This window comes from Polypterus senegalus, chromosome 3 (assembly GCF_016835505.1).
Source record: "Polypterus senegalus isolate Bchr_013 chromosome 3, ASM1683550v1, whole genome shotgun sequence".
Taxonomy (NCBI): domain Eukaryota; kingdom Metazoa; phylum Chordata; class Cladistia; order Polypteriformes; family Polypteridae; genus Polypterus; species Polypterus senegalus.
In genome coordinates, this window is record NC_053156.1 from 122651866 (window position 1) to 122678404 (window position 26539).

General features: G+C 36.8%; 1 protein-coding gene across 2 annotated transcripts in view; it reads left to right on the forward strand.

Moving 5' to 3' along the window:
* Positions 1–26539, forward strand: part of LOC120525509 (cytochrome b5 reductase 4) — a 90203-nt gene that overhangs the window by 545 nt on the left and 63119 nt on the right. The window contains exons 1-4 of one of the 2 annotated variants that reach the window (XM_039747868.1): positions 458–510; positions 1847–2000; positions 5231–5331; positions 6975–7059. In XM_039747868.1, the coding sequence (XP_039603802.1) occupies positions 1874–2000; positions 5231–5331; positions 6975–7059 (313 nt within the window). In that variant the 5' untranslated portion in view covers positions 458–510; positions 1847–1873. Of the gene's footprint in view, positions 1–457; positions 511–1846; positions 2001–5230; positions 5332–6974; positions 7060–26539 lie in introns of those variants that run through there. The other variant, XM_039747866.1, reaches the window with a different exon arrangement.

The following is a 26539-nucleotide window of genomic DNA, read 5'->3' on the forward strand; positions in this document are numbered from 1 at the left end:
AAACGTCTTTATAATTTCACAAATCAAACTTTATTTACCTGCCTTTGTACAAGGAAAATAGCTGAGCAGGTGGAAAGTTTAGCTGTGGGATTTTATACTAACGGTATGGTAGCGTAAATGATCTTCCAGCTGCAAGGACCTGGGTTCAGTTCTGATCGGATTCGCTCTTAGTATGGAGTTAACACGTACTCCCCATGGCTGCTGGGTTGTCCCTGGGTGAGCTAGTTTTGCTTAGTGTTGCGTGCAATGTGCGAACATTTTTGCGTTTCCAGCATTAAAAGTGAAGAACAAGTAAACAGCATCTGAATTAAAAAAGAAACTTAGTATAGGGTGGAAACGATCTATTATTTAAGGATGTAATACATAAGAACCTGCGGTGGGCTGGCGCCCTGCCCGGGGATTTGTTCCTGCCTTGCGCCCTGTGTTGACTGGGATTGGCTCCAGCAGAGCCCCATGACCCTGTGTTAGGATATAGCAGGTTGGACAACGACTGACTGATATATAAGAACGGTAAATTTATGAATGTTTTCATATCTGGTGAGTGTAATGTCATAGAAAGTTACTAGTAATGTAGCCAAAAAAATTATATGTCAAGAACAAATTACACAAGATTCTTAATTTTCTAAAAACAATTAAGTGGGGAACATATGAAAAATTTATACTAACTACATATACCAACACAACAACAACATAATGGTAAACACATAACGTGTATAAAACAAGGTAATCGGAAAATTGTTACAAAACATATTTATCATGCAACATTCTTAACCCTGTTACCCAGGGCATGGTCGTGGGAGCCTATCCCAGCAAGCATTCACAGGGTGAAAACACACACACACAGGCGAATTTAACAATGCCCATTTCATGGGAGGAAACCCATGTAGACAACAGAAGAACATTCAAATTCCACACAGGGAGCACCTGGAAAGTCAACCCTGGCCTAATTGTTGCAAACCCTCAATATATTTATGATAAATACCACAAGTAATCTAAAGATCTATTAAAAATTTAAAGTGTAAATAGCCGTAAAAGATATTTAAGTATTTAAACACATAACTTTACAAATAACTAGTAAAAAATACACAGAATAACTTTAAAAATAGACATGCAATCTGAGTTGAAATACAATAATCAGCTACAATTGTTGAGTAATCTTCATAATTACTGTAATAAATAAGGTTTTCACACTAAATTGTGAAGGACATATCAATGGACATGATTCCAAATATGATGATCTAAAAGTATTATAATATTAATAAATATATTTAACTAATTTTGTCAATAATATGTAAAAGAAGAACTTAAGTATACACCAGAGACAACAATGTGCCTAACACTCTTTAGTGGATACAAAACATTAAAACAATTCGGGAAGGCAATACAATTTTTTAGTCATTAGTGTAATGAAGAGTAAAATTATTAAAAAAGTAAAGGCTTAGTAAATGAAAGATCAGCAACCTCTGTAGGTCTTTCAAGCATCATTTATGCATTTATAAATTCACCACTAGTGCATGTTAACTTAGGCTTAGGTGTGAACTTAGGCATCTGGTAATTTTTAGTGGCTGAATTTGCATTAACCAGTACTTTTATTAAAGCCTGTTTCGGATTGAAATAGGAAGACCAAAATACTTTGATCTTTTTTTTCCTTTCTGAGAAATCAGGCTACTTGATGCATGTTATCTTAATCAGTAATTGCCGGGTTAGAAAAAATCGCAAGTGAATTTAAAGGAACATGCAGACATTTCAGAGTTATATGACCATGTTAGCCTCCCTTCATAAAAGTAGTTATTGAATAATAAAAATCATCACTGTTGCTCAATCTGTAATTATTCTGTTTCATAAGGTGCCTCTGAAACCAGGTAGGAGCTTAATGGATTGGATCCGGCTTACAAAGAGCGGAAAGGATTTGACCGGTCTAAAGGGAAGGTTGATTGAAGTAACAGAAGAAGAGCTTGCAAGACACAATAAAAATGACGACTGCTGGATATGCATACGAGGTGAGCTAGGTCTGGGTGGCAATGTGAAGTCATTGTACAGTGTGAATATTAAGGTGTAAGAATAATTTAAATTAGGGTTGCACCGATATGGGAATTCTGAGCCGATGGTGATATCCAATAATGTCTATGTACTTATCTGCCGATTCTGATGCCAATATACAGTGCATCCTGAAAGTATTCACAGCACATCACTTTTTCCACATTTTGTTATGTTACACCCTTATTCCAAAATGGATTAAATTCATTTTTTCCTCAGAATTCTACACACAACACCCCATAATGACAACGTGAAAAATGTTTACTTGAGATTTTTGCAAATTTATTAAAAATACAAAAATTGAGAAAGCACATGTACATAAGTATTCACAGACTTTGCCATGAAGCTCCAAATTGAGCTCAGGTGCATCCTGTTTCCCCTGATCATCCTTGAGATGTTTCTGCAGCTTAATTGGAGTCCACCTGTGGTAAATTCAGTTGATTGGACATGATTTGGAAAGGCACACACCTGTCTATATAAAGTCCCACAGTTGACAGTTAATGTCAGAGCACAAACCAAGCATGAAGTCAAAGGAATTGTCTGTAGACCTCCGAGACAGGATTGTCTCGAGGCACAAATCTGGGGAAGGTTACAGAAAAATGTCTGCTGCTTTGAAGGTCCCAATGAGCACAGTGTTCTCCATCATCCATAAGTGGAAGAAGTTCGAAAACCACCAGATCTCTTCCTAGAGCTGGCCGGCCATCTAAACTGAGCGATCGGGGGAGAAGGGCCTTAGTCAGGGAGGTGACCAAGAACCCGATGGTCACTCTGTCAGAGCTCCAAAGGTCCTCTGTGGAGAAAGGAGAACCTTTCAGAAGGACAACCATCTCTGCAGCAATCCACCAATCAGACCTGTATGGTAGAGTGGCCAGACGGAAGCCATTCCTTAGTAAAAGGCACATGGCAGCCTGCCTGGAGTTTGCCAAAAGGCACCTGAAGGACTCTCAGACCATGAGAAACAGAATTCTCTGGTCTGATGAGACAAAGATTGAACTCTTTGGTGTGAATGCCAGGTGTCACGTTTGGAAGAAACCAGGCACCGCTCATCACCAGGCTAATACCATCCCTACAGTGTAGCATGGTGGTGGCAGCATCATGCTGTGGGGATGTTTTTCAGCGACAGGAACTGGAAGACTAGTCAGGATGAAGGGAAAGATGACTGCAGCAATGTACAGAGACATCCTGGATGAAAACCTGCTCCAGAGCATTCTTGACCTTAGACTGGGGCGAAGGTTCATCTTTCAGCAGGACAACAACCCTAAGCACACAGCCAAGATATCAAAGGAGTGGTTTCAGGACAACTCTGTGAATGTCCTTGAGTGGCCCAGCCTGAGCCCAGACTTGAATCCGATTGAACATCACTGGAGAGATCTTAAAATGGCTGTGCACCGACGCTTCCCATCCAACCTGATGGAGCGTGAGAGGTACTGCAAACTGGAATGGGCGAAACTGGCCAAGGATAGGTGTGCCAAGCTTGTGGCATCATATTCAAAAAGACTTGAGGCTGTAATTGCTGCCAAAGGTGCATCGACAAAGTATTGAGCAAAGGCTGTGAATACTTACGTACATGTGATTTCTCAGTTTTTTTATTTTTAATAAATTTGCAAAAACCTCAAGTAAACTTTTTTCACGTTGTCATTATGGGGTGTTGTGTGTAGAGTTCTGAGGAAAAAAATGAATTTAATCCATTTTGGAATAAGGCTGCAACATAACAAAATGTGGAAAAAGTTATGTGCTGGGAATACTTTCCGGATGCACTGTACACATTTATAAGCTGCAGAGAGAAATGAAACTTGTCTATCTCTATGAGAATTACAGAGAAATGTAACATTTATTTGTATAACAATTTTGCATACCACGTTCAATGTGTGTGTGTGTGCATATATATATATATATATATATATATATATATATATATATATATATATATATATATATATATACACAGTATATATATATATGTATATGTGTGTTCACGTGTCTGTGTATATATATATATATATATATATATATATATATATATATATCGAGAGAGAGAATAGAAGCTATTTAGAACCTTATTTATTCAAGATAATTTAACTCTGGAAATGTTTTTAGCTGTATCATAATAATTCTTTACTTGAAATTTGTATTTTGTTAATGTTTATACTTTTTATTGAGTGAAGTGTGTGCCTGCAAACTTGACACGATCTATTTGTCATAAAACTATGTATTAATTCTTCCAAGATTGATACCTGGGAAAAATCCAATAGTAGAACAGAATTTCAAGGCTATTGGACTGCATGTCCAATAAATGCGATACAAAAAAGGGCCCAGTCTTTCTTCTCTCTCATCTTCATGTGGATCATCTTTTATAGGAGTAAATTCATACACAACATCTACAGCATCCACTTCATCCATCTCCAATAGGTGAGGCAGCAGAACGTCATCTGCAAATTGTTGCACATGGTCTTTGCACCACTATGCAACAGTCCTTAAATGGTACATAAAGTTGGTTCCTGTAAAGTGTAAAAAGATGAGTCACTTTTGTACACATTTAACTGTTTGTAAGCTGAGAATCTGGATGATTATGTAGTTTAGTATTTCATCACCAAATGGAATGGTACTGTGGTGTAGCACTTTTGGTTCCTAAAATTTTGATCATGGTTTAATTCCAAGCTGCAATTCAAATAAATGCAGTCAGGTGTAATTACATCTCAAAATTGACTGGATTAAACACTATAATGTTTGTGAGTGTACTGTGTGATAATCTATCATGCTTTCTACGGCTAATTCCTGATTTTTGCTTGTAGCTGCCAGGACATGTTTCAGTTCATTGCTATAATGACCAGGAATAAAGAATTTTTAGGAAATATTAATACCTGTTCATACATATCTTTTCATGAAACTCATCAGTTCTTATTGATGTCATGTGTCTCAAGTAATTAGTATAAAGTTGTCATCATATCCAAAATTCTATTTTCAACAGTAAAAGTAGTCACATCTAGTCACATCTACTTTTCTTCATGTGAAGAAATATTTCTTAACATTAATGCAATATAAGCTTTTAATCAGGTTCTTTAATAAATGCATTATATGAGTATGATTCTTTTCCTAACTAGGAATTGTTGATCCTTTTTCTTAACAGTGAACATTGATTTAGAAGTAAAATAGTTCAATCTTAGTGTCATGTAAATGAGTGTTTCCCTTTTAGGTTTAGTTTATAATGTGACACCTTACATGGAATATCATCCTGGTGGAGAAGATGAACTGATGAAGGCAGCAGGGATGGATGGAACAGATCTTTTTGATCAGGTGGGATTGTTTGCCTGACTTGAACTGCTTGTTTGTGCTTGTTTGAGCCCACCACACAAACATTTTAAACTGATTCATTGTATATAATATTTGCTACATGTGTCTGTAAATGGGTGGTACTGTGGCCCAGTGGGTAGCACTGCTGCCTTGCAGTTAGGAGGCCCGGGTTCGCTTCCTGGGTCCACCCTGCGTGGAGTTTGCATGTTCTCCCCATGTCTACATGGGTTTCCTCCCACAGTCCAAGACATGCAGGTTAGGTGCATTGGCGATTCTAAATTGTCCCTAGTGTGTGTTTGTGTGTGTGCGCACCCTGTGGTGGGCTGGCGCCCTGCCCGGGGTTTCTTTCCTGCCTTGTACCCTGTGTTGGCCTGGATTAGCTCCAGCAGACCCCCGTGACCCTGTAGTTAGGATATAGCGGGTTGGATGATGGATGGATGGGTGTCTGAATGCTGTGTGTGTATGTGTGCTGTATGTACACTCACTGCGGAAATTTTTGAGAGCATCTGTACACCTGCTTATCCATGCAGTTATCTAATCAACCAGTCATGTGGCATTAGTACAATGCATAATATCTTCTAAATACAGGTCAGGGGGTTCAGCTAATGTTCACATGAAACAATAGAATTGGGCAAAATGTGATCTCAGGTATTTTTACTGCTTCATGATTGTTGGTGCTGATCTCCTGGGACTTTCACATATAACAGTCACCAGAGTGCAAAAAACATCTAATGTGCTGCAGTTCTGCTCCTGGAAACACCATGTTGATGACAGGTCAGTGGAGAATTGCCAGACTGGATCACCCTGACAGAAAAGCTTTATTAACTCAAATAATTATTAATTGAGGTCAGCAGAAATGCATCTCAGAATTCACAACACATCAAGCTTTGTGGCAGATAGACTGCATCAGCAGTTGGCCATGTCCGATTCCACTACTTTTAGCTAAAAACAGAGAGCTAAGACTGCAGTGGGAATAGGCTCAAAACTGGGCAGTTAAAGACTGGATAACCTGCCTGGTGTGATGAATCTTGATTTCTGCTGAGGCACACACATGATAGGCACAGAAGTTATATAGAAATTGTGTGACAAAATGAAAGGTTTTCTTGTATTTGTTTTTGTATTAGACAGCATTTCAGAAAAATGTTTTTGTTTTTTTTATTTTAAGTACAGTATATAGACAGTTTAAGTCATTTGTCAGCATTATGCTAAGGTTGTATTTCTACTTTAAATTCTTTATTTGTTTTAAAGATCTCTCTTCTTGGTCTTAAATTGATGGTATTGCTTGATATAGAAGACACCTTATTTCTTCATCGATATTTATTTGCCTTTAACTCTCCAGTCTGTTATTTTCTCAGTTGTCATGAAGTGATTTATTAATTTTGATATTTCTTTATTCTTGTAAAGCTTGACTCCATGTTAGTTTTAAGTAAGTTTGAATTTATAATCGAGCAACATTGATTTGTTGTAAAATCAAAATATGCCATCTTATGTGTGTCATCTTTCTTAATTTGTAATATTTATTCGGTAATAGATTTTGTTGCTATAACACGTCTGATAATCATTTGTTCCATGAAATGTATTTATGCTACTATGCTTATCCTACTTGAACCAAAATAAAAAGTAACATTTTTTATTTATTCTTTCAGGTTCATCGTTGGGTTAATTATGAATCCATGCTGAAAGAGTGCCTGATAGGTAAAATGGCAATGAAGGCTGTAACTGCAACAAAAGGTAACACAAACCTGACACAGACAACCAATATGCTCTAGCAATAAACTGCTAGTTGCTACTGCTTTCTGCCTATTACTTTTTCTTTTAATTTTAGATGCACAAATATATAGTTTATATTATTTAAATTAATAAAGGTTTACTAATTAATATTATAAGTATACTAATGTATGAGCAGCTATAAGTCAACAAAAAAGATGGATAATTTTCTAGGTGCAGTAATTGAATGAAATGCCTCAGTGTTTACAGATGGTGCTGTAAATACAGATTAATTTAAGTACAGTTTACAAATAAATTGTTTTCATCTAGTTAGCTTGGCTGTCTAATATCAGAATTGTTGCAGAATTTCTTCCAGCTTGTTCTTAAGTGCCTGGAGCATGGGAAAGGGCGCTATATAAATAAAATGTATTATTATTATTATGTATAACAGAGTACCTGATTGAACTGCGTGACTACCAGATGCCAATTAATCTTTGTGAGAAAGTCTATCTCCTGGTTCTTGCTTTCAGCGCATTGATTTCTACTTGTGTCATTAAGTAAAGCTCACAGTATAGCTCATTTTACACTATTTATATCATTAGCACTTCTCCCTCACAGACTCAGGGGACCTGGTATAGAATCCTGACCTGACTGTGTCCAGTTTGCACACTTGCCCTTTTCTTGTTTTACATTACTTTACATATGCTAAAATCTAGTATGTTAAGTTGATTGCTGACTATACAGTATGTCAGTACATGAGCATACCTTCCAGTAGGCTAGTGTCCAGCATAGGGTTGGGTCCTGTTTTGTCCCTGTTGCCACTGAGAAAAAGTTTGGTTTCACCAGTGATGCCCAGGTTGTTGTCCACAGCTTGCATTCCCTCTTTTAACCCCAAGTTAACTGATAGTCTTGTACCAAGGACGAACCAGTGCAATGAGGACTCACACTAGAAAAGGGTGGTATAAAGGGTACTTAGTACTTATATTAAAACAATCCAAACAATGTTCAAAGCAAAATGAAGTGTGGTTCATATGGAAGTTACAAAAATGGTTAAAGTCGGCCAAAAACATAGTCAGAATTTGTCTTTGCTGAATCAATGTATGCCTCAGCAGCTCCCCTTTTGAGGACTGCTTAGGTGAAGAGGACGCCCTCCACTAAGGGTGGTCAAACTCTTGACTGGCTCTTGCCCCACTGCCATCCCTTGACATCCATGGGCAGCTCACAAGCCCTTCTTCCATCATCATCCCTCAGCATCCATGGGACCTCTCAGAACAGAGGGACATCCTTGCTTCGCTTCAATGTTCAACCCTACCCCTGGAGCATCACTGTTTTGCATGGGGCCTCTTCCCCACCATCATGTTTCCTCACTATAACAACGGCTCTGCCACAATCCCATCTTTCTCTTTTTTTCAATCCCCACCATCCTTTCTCCCGTCCTGGATCTTTCATGATTCTCTCCACCTCTGTATTTCTCTTTTCCCAGCCTCCTTTTCTAGCTTAAGGGTGCAGGTGCTTAACTAGTAATCTGCATAAAGTCAATGGGGAGCAACTGAGCTGAGCATGCTTGCACATAATCAGCTTGCTTTCACCATTAACAGGGTTCCCACTGTCATGAAAATTCTGGAAAGGTTACAAAAAATTTAATTCAATTTTCCTGACCTAAAAAAGTTCTGGAAATATCAAATTACCACTACGTTTTAGAAAACTCATTGCTTTTTTAATATAAAGAAAATGAGTTCTATGTCATGAACTTTTGTAAATTAGCCGAATCTTGAAAAGAGGATCACAGTTATTAATGTTATGAGATCTTGCAACGGTTGTGTAGTGAGCTGCAACACATTTTTCAAAATGCAGAGTAAAGCTGTGTTCGATCATTTCTGGTTAACAAATGAAAAATGTAAGCTATTACTCCATTAAGATGAAGACACAGGATGTACGAAATGTAAATTATGTGGGAAAATGTTTGATGTGAAGTTGTGCTAGTATGTCGCTTAAAAATTAAAAACATATCAACAATGAGAAGGCAGCACAAGAAACGATTGGTATGGATACATTTTCAACTCCTCTTCAGCTAGCACATTAGTATAGTTCTGACTATTGTTACAAATCACGCATCAGTCTTTAAAGTCGGCTGTTTAAAACAATGTTTACCAACAGTGAAATTCAACCTAATTTTCATGTAGTAAAGCAAATTATGCTGATTTTACTACATTCGATATTGCTCATTATTGTAAATCATTGTCAAAGAAGTGTTTTAAAAAGCAGTGTATGCCCTTCATTTTGATGGTACCTTTAACCACTTGGCTCAAAAAATGGATGTACATGTGATGATATGGAATAGAGGAAAAGTGAAAATTAGGTATGTAGGAAGAGTTTATGGGGCATGCAACTACTAAAGACATTATGGAGAAATAGAAGTTAAACAACTGCGTTAAAGACTTGTTACAGTCTGAGCTTTTATGTGATGTGAACAAGACATTGATCAACGTAGGATCACATGGACTTCACATTCTCCACAATGCATTTCATGATAAATATAGATTGAGCGAATGGGAATTGGACTATTCCATTTCCAGCCTCTTCTGCCTATTCAAAGACAGACTTCCATGCATGGAAGACTTTTAAGTCACAGGTTGTGACACATTTATGCTGAAATTTTGTCAGCACCTCCGGATAGAAAATGTGGCTGTATATGAAAGAGCATTAATGCTGTGGTCTCCCATATCCTGAATAATATTGCTATTCACTAAGTTCCATAATATATGGTGGATAGAAGGGGTGCTCCAGCTTCCCAAAAACCCAGCACAAACAGGTATGGAAACAATTTAAAAAGACAAAAGAGTCTTTTATTGTGTGAGATACTCTTCCCCAAGCGTTTCCTCCACAGTACAAGTATGCAATAAGCACAAGTCTTTTGGTCACTGTCTCCTCCTCGCAGGTTTCGTCCACCTTCGACCCGACTCTGGCTCACCTCTGTGAGGCCAGCAAGTCCTATTTTATTGGTCAGCTCAGAAGTGCTTCAGCTATTCTGCCTATATACAGGGTGCGGCAGAAATAACTCCCACATTTCAAAGGAGGATTGAAAAAAAATGCTATGAGGTATCACCAAAAACTTTTTATTTCCCAAATGTAGATATAAAAACGTTTTTTTACTTTAAGTTTTAAAAATTATATCGTCCAAATGGTGGCCTTGATGGCTGATACACATTTGGAGCCGTTCTTGGAAGTTTTCCATCACTCTCACTAGCAAGTCGGGCGAAATTCCTTCAATTTCTTCTTGAATAGCCTTCTTTAGTTGGTCCAAGGACCGAGCACGAAGTTTGAAAACCTCCTGTTGCCCTTACTCTTTGAACCCACAGCAAAATCGTTTTCCGGTCTGGAACACTTTCATTAGCACGTAAATCGAACCGCGTGCGAAACACCCTCTGCGTCGCAGCTACAGATTCGCCATTTTTGAAAAAAGCCTCCACTACAAAGCCTCGATGCTCACCTGACCACGGCATGGTGACGACTGAAAACTTTATTATGTACCGTACTTAACAGAACGGACTGCACCCCTCTACCTGCTTTGGGTACCCCACAGTGATTTTTAGAAATGTGAAAGTTATTTCTGCTGCACCCTGTATATGATGCAGTATCTGCCAAATAATACAAAGAGTACAAAACATGTGTTATACCTTTATTGTGGCTTGTCAGGTGTTACTTTTGGATCCCCTTACTGGGATTGAACCTTGGACATCAGCACCTGAGGCGAAGTCTCTGACGTTGCACCATGGTGACTGGTTCACCTTTTTAACAGCGTGAAGATTGGAGTATTACATTCTTAGGTCTGAGTCACAATCTGATTATTTGGGTGGTTACCTATCAGGTAACGCTTGTGGCTGGTCGGCGAGTCAGCAAACATCCACCACATTCTCTCAGTTGTGCCTCAGTTTGTGCAAAAATAAGGAATGGAAATTTGATTAGACACTATGGAAAAGTCATTGAAAAGTTTTTGAATTTTGCTGGTATTGAAGGGTAGGAAGCCTGTGATTACCATGCAGCTACACAGCTTTGCAGTGAATCACCATCTACCCCCAAGCCAAGCAGCACTGTTTTTACTAAAAAATGTTCAACACCACAGTCCCCATAATGCATCGTATCACATCACCTGACTGGTGAACTGAAAACACAGTCATGTGTTAGAGTAAGTACATCCATTGGAAATTGTTGATGTTTTCATGCAAACAGTGCCTACAGATAACGGTGATATACTTGAACAAATGACACATAAGAGTGACATAGTGTATTCATTCTCATAATCTAAATTAACTAAAATTAATGTTTGTCATGTGGAAAAAGTAAGTACACCCCAACATTTATCACCACTTCAGATCCATAAACTTAGAATCAGGTTTTCCAGATTAAGGGTGTACTCACACTAGGCAACATTGTTATGTACCGTGTACAAGTACGATTGTCCTCCCACCCTAACCCCAGCCCCTACTGGCCTTCTTTCACACTGCACTTTAATGTTCTGGGCCCAAGCATGCTTTTGTCATCACCGTTCAGCTTTGTGTAGAGCCCAAACAAGATCCGTGTAATCATGGATCAGTGACAGCTTGCATGCAAAAATGATTTTCCTTATTTTGTGTTTTTTTGGAGTTGTGCAGACCAGGATAATGCTCTTCCCTCTTACAGATTTATTGAGTGTGCAGAGCAGTGTTTTGTTGTTAATCCTTTTGCACGTACGAGAAGATTTTTGCAGAGAAATGTGATGTTAAGGGAGGAATTTGTAGGTTTTCTTGCAGACTACAATTCATGTTCATCTGTAAGGTGAGAATAAAAACCTGTTTTAACTCCAGTGGTATTGAATGAAATGATGTTGCATCATTGTTCTGTGCCCCGGCACGTTTAATGATCACTCGGCCCCTGAATCCTACTGAACCGTGCCTGGTCACATGCGGACAAACGTGCTCCGGCATGGAACAAATTGCTAGTGCGAGTACACCCTTAGTGCCAAAGATTAGAACCTGGTTGGGAAGTATGCAGGTGGAGCATGTCTTATTTTAACAATACAGTAGTTTTCTAGGGCTTGGTGTTGCCTTTGTTGTTAATGTGTGTTTGTCGTCATCATGCCAAGATTAAAAGAGCTCTCTAATTTCTTCAGAAAGAAAGGTTGTGTATGACTGAGTCTGGCAAGGGATTTTTTTTTTTAAAAAATCTAAATTATTTTAAATAACTCATTCCACTATAAGGACAATCATCAACAAGTAGCATAGATTTCAAACCATTGCTAATTTACCCAGGACTGACTGGTCCAGCAAATTCAACCCAAAAGCTAACCAATTGATGGTAAATGAAGTCTCCAAGAACTCTGAAATTTCATTCCAAAACTGTTGCAAAATTTGGCTTCAAAGTGAGAAAGTAATAAAGGGACTACACATATCTGAACTGCATGCATGGTGTGCCTGGAAAAAGACTTTTCTGTCCCAGAAGAACATTAGAGCAAGACTACAGTTTGGCATTCAACATATACAGGCAAAGACCAAGTCTTCTGGAAAAATTTGCTCTGAACAGATGAATCAAAGAGAATTGTTTGGCCACAGTAACAGTAGACATGTTTGGCACAAACAAAAACAGCATTTCAGGAGAGAACCTCATATCAACTGTGAAGCATGGCAGTAAAATTGTTACAGTTTGGGGTTGCTTTTCTTCCTCCGGGCCTGGGCAGCTTTTAGTCATTGAGTCAACTGTGAATTCTGCATCATATGAAAGTGTACTCTAGGAGAATGTGTGAGGCCATCTATCTGATTGCTGAAGCTGAAACAGAAATGGACTTTTTAAGCATGATGATGATACAAAGCCTGCTAGCAATTCAACCAACGAATAGATCAAAAAGAAGCACTGGAGGGTTATGGACTGGCCTAATCAAGGCCCTGATTTGAATTCCATTGTAATTTTGTGGGGGATTTGAAACAGGTAGTGCATTAAAAAAACACAAATGTCTTGCAACTGAATGGATTTTGCATGGAGAGGTGGTCAAAATTTCATGGAGTTAATGTCAGAGACTGGTGGGCAGTTATACAAAATGCCTATAAGAAGTAATTTCTGTTAAAGAAGGCAATACCAGCTTCTGAGACCAAGAGTGTCATCAACTTTTCCCTAGTAGACCGATCAATGTATTGATTTTCTTGTTTATGTAAATAATTGAAATTCAAATTCTTTTTGATTTTATTCAAGTATATCACCTTTATCTGTAAGCACTGTTTGAATGAGGGTTTGCTGTTTTCCTGTTCAAATAATTAACAAAAACCATGGGGTGTTCTTATTTTTTCATGACTGTTAGTTTTATCCAACAATTTAAAGTTTCATAATCACTGGTTTAACTTTTTGAGCTTTAGCCAAGTTGCCCCCAAAATCATTTTCCTCCACTCTCCTCAGTCTTTGGCATCTTTTGTGGGTAAGACAAATTCTTGTCATGTCTTCTGTTACCTCTTTCAACCACATCTTCTTTTCCCTCTTCAGGAACTAATCTCTTACGCTGCAGAAACACAGAGCATCTCTCCATCCAATCATCAAATGCATTTTACTAAAAAGGCCAAAAACTGCATACAGTACTCCAGATGCAGTCTTACTAGTGCATCATACAGTCTGCGCATAATGATCTTTGATTTATATTCAGTATTACAATATCTCCTAACATTTTATTTGACCTTTTAATTTCTTTTACATATTGCCTAGATGGCTGCAATGTTTTATCAGTGTAAACACTTATGTCTTTTTCTCCAGTCTTGCATTTATAATTAATATTCTTTTTGCCTGCATGTAGCACAGTACACTTTGAAAGTAGTGCATAAAAGTGTAGGATGTTCAAGGAGACTTTCCTCCTCCTCCTCCTCATTTATTGGTCAAGAGCCCTCCCTGTCTTTAGTTTAAAAACTCATACTTGCTTGAACATACTTCACATTTGATGTACCACTGTAATTTTCTGGAAATGTTTCATTAACATTTTGGGTGTTTGAATATTATTTGCTGTTGTTCAGTTTTTTTTTTTTTTTTCTTTTGTTGATCCCCTTATTGGCATTCTATCAGAAACTTTATCTCAGTTCCCCATGAATACGAGATTAAAAACATAAAATTATCCTCTTTTGGTGGAGTATTTATTTAATTCATCAGCGGCACTTCAGCAAACACAAACTAAAACATCAATACCAACAACTGAAAAAAAGACATAAAAATAAAACCTAATTTTGCTTACTCTGTCTTGCGAATTCCTGACACTTTCATACCCATTTGAAAATAAGTAGGCTTCTTGGGTGGGGGTTGAGTTTAGTTCTGTTACATTTTGTGTAATTGTATAGAATGTTACTTGCTTTTAAAAAAAATCAATAAATAAAAAAAATAAAATAAGTAGGCATGAGAATTAAGCATGTAGATTTTTTTTCTCTGTGAACCGAACCTTTAATAAAATAAAATGGTACCTGTATAAAATTTTTGCAGTCTTATGTTTTAAAATAGTACCCATCATCAAACGATGAATCTGTTTACATAAAAATTAAATACAGCACTGATAGACAGAGGTATCTCTCAGACAATCACTAATAAGGTTTCTATTCAGACTCCAGCTGTACTCCAATTTTAAGTTGATTGCTTTCAAAGGCCTCCTTTGCATTTTTTAACTTACATTCATATTAATTTCAAGAACAACTGTTCACTCCAGCATTCACTTAATTAAACTGTCATGCACTAAAGTATGCTTTATATAATGAACACCCTTGAGTTACTATGTATACTCTAATAATGGTCATGCATGCCAAACACAACTAAACAGTTTTTTGCTTGTGAAACGTTATACTAAAATGCTTTTGTAATATAATGTGTACTTGTACTAAAGTTGTTTTTTTGCTAAGTTAACAATATTTAACTAATGTTTTTTTCTGTTTTCGTTCCACTATTAATCTAGTATCTACCTTCTGTTTTACAAAAGTAGTAATCATTATGTTTTTGATGCAAGCTGATCAAGTTCTCCATTAGCCTTTAGGTGTCTCTGTTGTTCCATAGATTTTTTGGAAGAGAAAAATGCCACTAAAAATAATGGGTATTTATAATGTTTACTGTTAGTACGTTTCAGTTAACGTATGCAGAGTAATGTAAAAGCTTACATTTTGTATTACAAACGTGTTTCATATACAGTAGTGAGAAAACCTCAGATTTGGAAAAAAATAATTGTCAAAAATATGTTGATTATAGTACTCTACCTTGTGTTAGAGGCTTTAACCTAGCAGTGGAAGATTCAAATATTTACTAAATAAATGTTGCCACAACTGCCACATAACACATTAGAAAGCTGTATTAACTGGCTATTTTGCAAGATTGCTCATTACTTAACCATATTGTGATACTGGTTTGTCTATCAGAAAAATTCTGTCCTAACTTTTCCCTTGGTATTGCTCCCTCTAGCACAGCCGTTTCAGCAGAATCAAGGAGTCTAATCTTGTCTTAAATTGGTGTGGTTATTCAAGTTTTGATGGCCAACTCAATGTTGTGTATTAAATGAGTCAAAAACATTATCCATCCATCCATTTTCCAACCATTTTCCATTTTTAAAGTTAATAAATAGAGTGACTAGTGTTATTTACTAAAACTTTCAGATTACTAGCATTTGGTTAGCTGACAAAATGCCTACTGTATCTGAGCTTAAATCTTAACACAAGAACTGCTTATTTTCCAGATTTGACTTTTAGCAGTAGATGATCAGTACTTTAAGGTTACTTTTACTGACATTATAATTCTTCCAAGAACTAAGAAATCTTTAAATTGGGAAAGATACAAAGGTACATAGGGATAGTTTTTATCAAGTTCAGGGAAAAAATATATAGTTATTTAAATTAATAAATGCTGCGTGTTTACTTCATTGTCTGCCAAAATATTCTTTTTTTATGTCAAACACTGCAGTTACTAATTTGTAATTTTACATGTACCACATTTTGGTACTAAATCAAATTGCACACACTAGAACATATTTAAGTTTGGCAGATATTTAATAAGCAGTTATATGGGGAACTATCAAAATACCCGCACTTCCCGGCGGAGAAGAAGTGTGTTAAAGAAGTTATGAAAAAGAAAAGGAAACATTTTAAAAATAACGTAACATTTGCTATCTATTTGTTTGCATAAGCACAGTCCTTCACCAGCAATTATTTAATGTTAGCTCAGACCAGGCACTTAAAAGTTTCTCTCACACTTTTGCTGAGTTTGTGCCAAACAGTATTCTATCTCTGACCATCTCATCTTCGTTTGCATAAGCACAGTCCCTCACCAGAAACTTGTATCTGCGAATATCGTATTCGTCTTAGGCATGACAAACGCCAGCGGCAGCGTGTCTATGAACTTAATTTAAAGTTAAGCTTTACACCTTGCTTTCCTATTCGTTTGCATAAGCACAGTCCTTCACCAGCAAGTTTAACTCCGTTACAGCAATTTTAACTCTGTTACAAAGTGATCCAAAGTCTTGTTTATACCCTGCGTCTTTTCATTAAACTTGTATCTCGCGAATATCGTATTTGTCGTAGGCATGACAAACGCCAGCAGCAGCGTGTCTTTAAACTTAATTTAAAATTACGGTTTACACCGTGCTTTGTTTCCGCAGTAGCTGCATTTATGAATATGCTTGTATGCGTCACTCGCTTCATATTCTTTTGCTGTCTTCTCAATTGCGTAATGCGTTTTTTGTTCAGCGCTCTTTGCAGCTCTTCCTTGTTCTCTGCGTACTGCGTTCACAGTCATTTCACGCGAGCCGCTTGGAGTACATGCATCGAAGGATCTCAGCTGTGCTTGTGGTATGTCTTGTGATCTTGCAAAGTCCACGGCTTTATTTTCATGTTAGCTAAGACCCGGCACTTAAAAGTTTCTCTCGCACTTTTGCTGAGTTTGTGCCAAACACTAGTCCATCCATGACCATCTCATCTTCGTTTGCATAAGCACAGTCCTTCACCCGCGAATATTTAGCAGCAGCGTGTCTATTGGATTGCTGCCGACGGACGGCCTTATATAGGCAGGTACTCAATTACGTGGGAGGCGTGATGATGCGAGACAAAACTCCGCCTCACAGGCGACCGAGCTGCAGGCTATGGCCGTATATATGTACGAAAGAAGGTTCCAGTTATGACTGTTACGTGTAGAATTTCGAAATGAAACCTGCCTAATTTTTGTAAGTAAGCTGTAAGGAATGAGCCTGCCAAATTTCAGCCTTGTACCTACACGGGAAGTTGGAGAATTAGTGATAAGTCAGTGAGTCAGTCAGTCAGTGAGGGCTTTGCCTTTTATTAGTATAGATATGTCTTTTTTTTAAGTCGTTAACATTATTTTCAATCTAATTTTCATTTTACTTTTTCAGGTGTTCTGGTTATTTAATTGATTACTTACTAATTAGAGAGCCTGACACTGAAGTCATTGCAGCTTTCATAATCCCAGGTGTCTGCTATGCTGGTTGTTAATTGTCACTTTTAGGGTTAAATGAAGGGAGCAAACTACATAGGAAAACAACAAAAGAAAGTTAAACATTTATAGCTTTACAAAACAGCAAAATATTTATTAATGTCTCATAAATGTAGAATAAATGTAAAAAGTAAAAACCATACTGTTGTCTTTCTGAATGCAGAATAAGAGAAGAATAAAAAAGACCAGCTAATTAAATGAGATCAGTTGTTATCGATTATTATCACTGATTGTGAATCTGGTTGGAACAAAAACCTGCAGCAACAGTGGGTCCCCAGGACCGAGTTTTGGAACCACTGGTATAGATACAATGGTGATCAAAGTAAAATTATATTTTCCCACAAATGTTTTACTAAAAATTTTAAATTATCAAAATTCCAGTAGTTGTACTCAAACAGAACTTTCTTTCCTCTTACACACAGGGTGGAGTGGTGGGTCTGAAGCTAGGGATCTACACCAGTAATCGGAAAGTTGCCAGTTCAAATCCCGTAAATGCCTTAATTGATTCCACATCATTGGGCCCTTGAGCAAAGCCTTTAATCTGGAATTGCTCCGTCCTGGGTATGACGTTAACTTGCATCCAGCCGTGCAAGCAGGTCCTTCAACTTGCAGGGAAAACTCGGAGATTGGTGGCAGGATTGACAGCCACCGTAAAAACAAAACCTTACACTGTTCCATTTGAACTAGTGTGGTGTTGATGTGTCACCCATTGCACTTCTGCGCTCGGTCCTAAAGTGGTTTGTCATATGGTGGTTACGGCAACGCACTATATCAGTTCATGCTCTCAACCTTACACACAGACCTGGGAGGTATTCCTTGAAGCACACTTATGAAACTGAGACTTAAAACAAGTAATCATTTGAGATTATACGAAGGATAAAGCCTGCATCATAGTTGGTAAGTAATTCTTATTTGACTGCAACCATTAAACTGTGTGAAACATATATGTATTTGGTTGCATATCTTTGAATATGATCGGTCCTGTGTCAACAAAATGTATTACACCAGAATATTTGTAATTGTATTGCTTGGGTTTAGCTATGTCGCAGCATTCCAATAAGAAAAAAAAATTAAAAGGTTATTGCATCCATGCTGAACAAGAAAGAAGGTGAGAGACCCAATATCTTGGTAAAACACCCCCAATGAAGGTTATACAGTTGAAACATTGGGTCTCTTACCTTATTTCTTGTTCATCATTGAAATAACCTTGTAACTTTTTTCCTTCACAGATGCACAAGGACACAGCTTTTTACTGTCTGTAATGTTGTTTCAACTAAAAAAAAAATGCAACACACATAGCTAAATGGACTCTTTTTTTTTTTTTTAAACCATTCATTTTCTGCATTTAAAGAAATACATTTAAAAGCTTCTCTCTGTGAGTTATAACATTGAAAATTAGCCTTTTGAGAAAAAATACACATAAAATTTAACCCTCTCACCCCAACCACTCATTCATATTATGGACCCATTGGCCAATCAATTGAGTGACATTCACAGAAGTTTGTAGCTGGGAGGTAGGAAAGTGTATTTGGGTGACAGATTGCTCGCTTGAAATATATTAATAGGTATTTGGAGGGATTTTGACTCGATTGGGCTGTAAAGTGCCTGTCAAATGTGGCCCTCCTTCCTGTGACTATAAGCCTGAAACTGATGGAGGGCATGATTTATTATGGAACAGCTTGGAAAAATTTAGAGCGGGGTACACAACCCTAGTCCTGGCGGTCTGTAGTAGGTGCAAGTTTTCATTCTAACCATTTTCATAATTAGAAGTCAGTAATGAAACTTGGTATTTAATTGTTTGGCTTGTTAGTGCTTTGATTCTTCCAAGGCAAATCTTTATCATATTGTGGGTTTTTAATTTTCTAAAAACAATATTCTTATGTTTTGTGGTCTAGACCTTACATTCTCTCTCATTTATTTCAAAACATTGTTTTAATACATACACAGTACTTCATGATTTACTGTATATACGCAGGTTTAAATTAAGGCATGTTAGCTGGAGAGCTGGTGGTTCTTTTGTCATTTGTGCCTCATTATTAATGGGTGGCTAGTTAAGAAACAGGCAACAATTAAAACCTGCTGTTTAAAACTACAAAAAACAAATAAGAGCTCTAACTAAACCTAAGCCCAAAAAAATATTGCTCTACTAGTAAGTAATTAATGGCATTATTTTTTTTCTTCAAAAAAGTTTACTTTGAATTGCCCACTTTGACACAATTAGTAAAAAAAAACAAAGTAATTGTTTATTAGCAATACAGTAAGTACCCTACATACGAACCTTCAAGTTACAAAAATTCAGAGATACGAACGTGGATGTCCAATAAATTAAAAATTATTTAAATAAGTGAAAAGTTACACAAATTGTGCTGTAACTTTAAATTTTGAGGCAGTACATACATTAGTTCTCATATCTGCTGTTAGGCAGAACGCAAAACCCATGCTAGTATTTCTTACATTCTCAGCACATGCGTGCATCCTTTACAAGTGGTTTTGCTTTTGGCTGTATCTCTGTTTACATTGAGTTAGCATGCTTTTTTTCAAGCCCAAGATGTCTAGGATTAAGCATAATAGCAGCTGTGATGTACTGCTAAGAACTGCCAAGCGATAACGATGCAAACAAAGGTGAAAATAATTGAGAGAGCAGAGAGAGGCGAACAGATAGTCAACGTCGCTTGTTCATATAATATGAACCATTCAACCTTCAGGAATATTCTAAAGAACAATGACAAGCAGTGCTGGTGGTTGGTTATTTAGCACCCTAGGCCAAGCCTAACAGGGTGCCAACCGATTTTTTGGTAGCTAACCCGTGCAGCTATGTAAGCCCCATGTCCCCCTTATGCTGTGCCCTAGGTGAATGCCTAATTTGCCTTAATGAAGACAGCAGCCCTGTGGACAAGATCATGAAACATATTTTTGCTATGTATGCCAACTTGCTAGCTGTAATTGAGATCAGCTGACTGAAAACATGAAAGAAAAAAAGAACTTCGTTGTTTGTTGTTAAAATGCATTTGAAATCAATACAAAAATACTGTACATAAATAATATGTGGGTCACAGACTTGCATTAGAGAGAAGAAGGTGAGTCTAGATTTCTAAAAAAAAAAAAAAAGATCAGTTTTATTGTCATCTCAAAGTTATCCATATGGGAGCTGTCTCTTCAGCACTCTCAGAAACCCCAGCATGCACGCAATGACACTGCTGTCATCTTGAAGTCACTCCCTTCTCAAATTTAAAGAACAGACAGACTTCATGAGAAAACAGCAAGTGATCACACTTTTTCTCCACATCAACCAGCAGGCTTTAGACTCATTACTCAGCAAGCCTCTGAACTTGCAGTTGTACCCACCGGCTGCAGATAAGCAATTCCTGCCTGCATTTGCAGAGTTTCAGCACACATTGCAGTGGGGGGTTGTTGGGGTCTCAAAAATTTCACAGTAAAAATATTAACTTTTAAAAGCTATTTTTACTGTACATATAGTACAAATGATGTTTTAGATGAGTTCAGGAAAGAGTGGCATGATAGATAGGCATACGTAGGCTCATTCTCTAGCATTAAGTGATTCTACTGTACCGAGATCAGCTGCTGGAAAACAATGGAAATAAAAAATAACTTTCAGTTATTTTTTTTTGTTAAAATTCTCTAGAAATGTGTAACAAAAAATACAAATATTAACCTTTAAAATCACTTTTTTATGTACATGTTTTCTATAGGAACTGAAAGCTGGGGGTTGCATTGTGTTCGCTGAGTGAATAAGCTAACTTTGCTGGACTTACAAATTGCAAACGCACTCTCAGAATGGAACTCTTTCGTACTTGTATGTAGGGGACTTACTGTATGAAGAGGATTTTGCAGAAATTAAAAATTATATATAAGAACATAACTTATTTCAGAATTACTAGAACAGTACATTTAGTATTTACAAAGGTATATTGCATATTTAGCAATCATAAAGAAAGGTGCAGTTTCTTTCCTTATTGTTCAATACGACATGTCAGTGCAATTTAAAAGGACTAACGTGTGCAGTGATGTTAGAAATGATTTTTACTTTACATATTTAGTCTCTAATTAGCTTTGTGCTGCTGTTATTTGCACACAAGTGCAGTGTGTTGTGCCTAAGCCTAAATACATTATAACAATAACAAAACATTTTATGTTTTTAATATCTAATAATCTAATTTTCTATTCTAAAACACAGTTTGGACTATTATAAAAAAATAAAGAGGTCAACTCCATTTAATCATATGCAATTGAATCTACTTAATATATAAAGTATGTGCTATATCACCAGAGGTGAGAATTTGTGGTTCCAGAAGTACGGTTAATAGAAAAGTGGATTAAGAGAGGGAAAAAGAGATCTTATGATTAGAAAGATATGAAACATGGTCCAGAAGTAGGAAAGAGAAACCAACTAGATTGTTTAAACAAATCCAAAATGCATAGCAAGAATTAAAGTTGGAAAAATACAAGCAGAAAGGTTCGAAATTCTAATGTAATCTTTTTCTCTTGTTAGTTTAATCTGAACCAAGATTTTATTTTAATTCAAAAACCCAAACACTTACTATTGCATGCTATCCTCTTTAAAAGTGTAGGATCATGTAACATTTTGTAAACCATGTGACAGCAATCGTAAATGAGATGGAAGCACCAGTAAAAGTCAACAGCAAAATGTTGTAGTTGTATCCAAGAATAAGCTGAAAAACACCACTAATTAATGAAAATAGCGAATATCCTAAATGTTTAACATAATTTCACATAAATTATGTGAATTTCCACTTGAGATTAATAAAGTATCTATCTATCCATCCTTCCATCCATCCATCTAGTTTATTGTTTGAAAGAATGTGAACCAAGAGGCTGCAGTGGACCAGTATTTGATTTGTTTTGTTAACACAATTGTTTTAGACTAATTGAGCATGTTTTACACATTGCACGTGAATCACAGACACACATTTGGGACATAAAACTATGGATAGGAAAATAAAAAATAGTATAGCGAAAAATAAAGCAATGAGAAGTTGCATAAGATGAACTATTAGTTAATGAGCTCTAAACAATGTGTCTTCCATTCATGATTTACTGCTGCCTGAGCATAGTACTGTTTAAGATGGTGGAAAATGGTAGATGTGAGGTGAATAGCCCATAACCACTGCACCATGGTGGATTTTCTGTGCTTGTGACAGTTTCATGTATTTATTTACTCATACAGTATCAGAACTATTAATTTTCCAGCATTGTACTGAATTTCAAGGTCATGGTCCTGGACTTTTTGAGTCCAAGATTGTTTTAAACATGCCTTTCAACCACATTATTTAAAGCTCAGTTTCTAAGATAATTTACAGATATGAATGGAACAGCTATAACCTTTCAATCATTATCATCATCATCATCATCAGCACTGGTTTATCTACCATTTTTGGATTCACCCATCTTGGCCAGTTGTGCTCTAGATCTTTTTCATTCGATCTCTGTGATCCTGTGATTGTCTGCTCTGAAACTCATTGTTTCCATTTCATCGTTTTTTTACCCCACCTCCCCCGGGCACAAATCCCTTCCTCCCCATCACAGAGAACCTCATTGTCCAGTCATCTTCCTCATATATTACATTGTTGTTTTCACCTTTGTTTTCTGCCACTCCTTATATCCTTTACTCAGTTGCTTTGTATCATCAAGCCATGACTTTTGCTTCTCCGTAGCTCCTTTGTTTATCCCAGCTGACATTCATCATCATTTTTCATTTACCTATAATGTTAGATGCCCCTTAACCCCTTATGCCTCCTCATCCAGTCTTGCTACTAGCATCTCCACAAACTTACTTCTCACACTATCTTCCTTTATCTTCCAGACATTCAGCCTTGGTATAGCCTTTCTCTTATCTCTCTGTGTACCTTTGACTGACGATTTCCTAAATGTAAGCAATTTTGTGTTGCACACACTTCTCTGGGCATCATCTTTACATTTTTCATCATGCCCAGATTGCCTCTCCTCACCAACAAATGGCTCCTTACATGAAAAGATTCCACACCAACAAATGGCTCCTTACATGAAAAGATTCAGATGTTAATAACTTATTTTCTTCTTTCTTTAAACTGCATAATCCTCTCATTCTCAATTTTCCTGGTGCAGCAGGTAAAGCTTTCCAATAAACATCAGCTGTAGCTCTAATATGCCCCATTAGGTCACTACCTATTATAGAACTTCTTCCACCCCATGGGTTTTTCAGGTTCAGTATAAAATAAATTTTACATTTAAAAATTGTGAAGTTGCTTACTGGCAAACAAAATGAAGATATTGTCCTCATTGCTTGTTGTCATTATTAAACAAGACATATATTTAGATGGTTTTTGTTTTGTCTTGGTAGAGCTCTATATTACTCTACTTTCCCCTTTTGTAGTCTTTAATGCGTAGCCTTTGTCAGAGTGCCTCAAATCCCATAGACTTACCACTATAAGCTATTTTACTTTATAACTTCTCCCCTCCTTCCTTTCTACATCTATAACCTCAGACAATTACACAGGGTAAATGGACAAACAGGAGTTAAGATACAACTTAAATAATGTGTTATTGATAATACTCATAAAATATTAACATTAAGCAAAGTACATTTGAATATTGCTATCCATACAGCCTGATAAATGCTGATGTGTAGTTTCAGGCGGAACACAGACTTGTTAGTTATTTAAAATGTCTACTTAAGTCATCATTTTATGGCTTTATTCAGGACAGGCTACATGTACTAAATGTTATCAGTGGGTTTCAGAATGTGGCAAGAGAGCTTTGTAATTGCTTTCTTTAAGTTAAACAGCAGTATCTATAAAACCCTTCGATTAAATAAGCCTTCGACCAATCCCACATGACTGGCTGTAACATCATAGACTTCAGGTAGGTAGCAGCTATTTAATCCCCCATGGCATATACTCTTAACCATCCCCAGAATAATATCCAGTCTTGTAGCATCGTCCAATACCTTAGCACCATTTCTTTTAACTTTCTTTTACATAAAGGGGAAGATTTGTAGAAAAAATGTTTGGGCTTTTTGGTCTATGATTAAAGCAACAGAACCCCTATATACCAACCATTTGGGCATCTTTGAAGATGTTTTCTTGCTTAGAAAATGTCCTATTGGTGTGTTTGTGACATTTATCTAAAGCTGGTGCCCCAAATATTACCTTTCCTATGCCATATATAGTACCTCTTTGTCCTCCTCTGGCAGATTTATTACTAGGGAATTTTTCACACGTGAAATTAAGAGATTATGATATGTGTCTCTTTAAAGTAAACTGAAAACTAGGCTGGCATCAAATTAGTTACTGACATTTCCAAAGCTGTCACTATAAACAGGAATTGCAAGAATATACAAGCTCACCCAGCCACACACTATACAAAAATAGCTGTCATTATAAACAGGAATTAATCTTTTGCTTACAGGAGAAACAACAAATAATCTTCAAGTAACAACATTCATCTTAAAATTTTGAATAAAATGCTTGGAAGATTTTAGTTCAACAAATACATAAAAAGGAACTGCAAAACAGAATAGCAAAAATTAAAATGCAAAAGGGACACAGTTTAATCAGCATAAAGCAAAGACTAATACATGTGAAGAATATTTTAAGTCTGTATACACATCAGAATGTAATAAAGTACAAGCTCATATTAACACCTTTTTGATAAATTTGAATTGTTTCAATTTAGTACACTCTTTGTAGAGCAACTGGACAAACTACTCAAACCTATTCAAATTCATAATGGTATAAATTCCTTAAAAAGTAAGAAAGCTATATGGGCAGAAAATTATCCAGAAATGGCTGCTAAACTTGCTCCTTTAATGCTAGTTATGTTAGAAGAAGCAAAATACAACTGCTGATCACTACCTTTTCAAATAAAAAACACCCTTTTGAGTTTACATTTTATAGACAAATCTGATTACTGAATAATGATGTTAAGGTATTGGCCAAAGTTCTAACAAAAAGAATTAAGAATGTGTTGCCTGTAATACTGTCATATCATAAGACCAAAATGGATTTATTGAAGGGAGGTAGCTATAGTCAAATATTTACTGTTTGTTTGATATACAGTACACCCCCAAAATTTGCGGGGGTTGCAGAACCCGCCAGTTTTGGATGTGGTTAAAAAAATGCCTATTTTCATAGTTTAAACCCTAAATATGCCCCCAAACACTTTAATTTAATTTCAAACTCAGCTTAATACATTACCTAAAAATAAAGAATGTAAAGGTAAACCTGTATACTGCACTGCTATGTCTCCCACAGTGCTAGAATATAAAATACCGATGTTACCGCTAAATGTACTGTAATTCATGCAAGTGTGTTTTCATGGCCAGAAGCCTTAGATGGTGCAGCTCGTTTCGGCGGCATCTTGGGGCTTTAACCCTTAAGTTGCCACATACTTGGGGGTTAATACATCCCTGGACACCAAAAACTTTTTTGCTGCACTTTAAGTCAACGTCACAATTAACAAAGAAAAAGTGAAATTTTAATGGAACACATTTTTTTTCATGCAAAGTGCATCACAATTACTCAACACTGATCATTTTACACACTGCAAATGAACTGTAAAAACCATTTTAAAAAAGTACTGGAACAATATGTACAAAGTGCAACTGATGCCATGGATGAAACTCAGTAAATCACTGAGCCAACTGCGCTTGAACTGGCTGTGCTCAAGCACACAGAGGTAAGCACTGATGCTTACAGGCTAGTCTAGTGAAGCAGCTCAATCCCAGGGACAGTGAGGTTACAGTACTGCAGGGTGTCACGCTTGGGTCACAGAATTGCACAGAAACACAGGAGAGAGACAAGAGCTTGTAGAAGTACTCAATGAGTTAGCCACAAATCTGCCCAAGCCTGTATGCAATTAATGATATAACGGATTCCAAATTATCTGCTAATCTTTATCGTATCCTTTGTTGCCTCCTCATAGAATTCCAACATGTTAGTAAAACACGACCTCCCCTTCTGAACCCATGCTGACTGTTCAGAATAACTCCTGTCCTTGTCATGTGTTG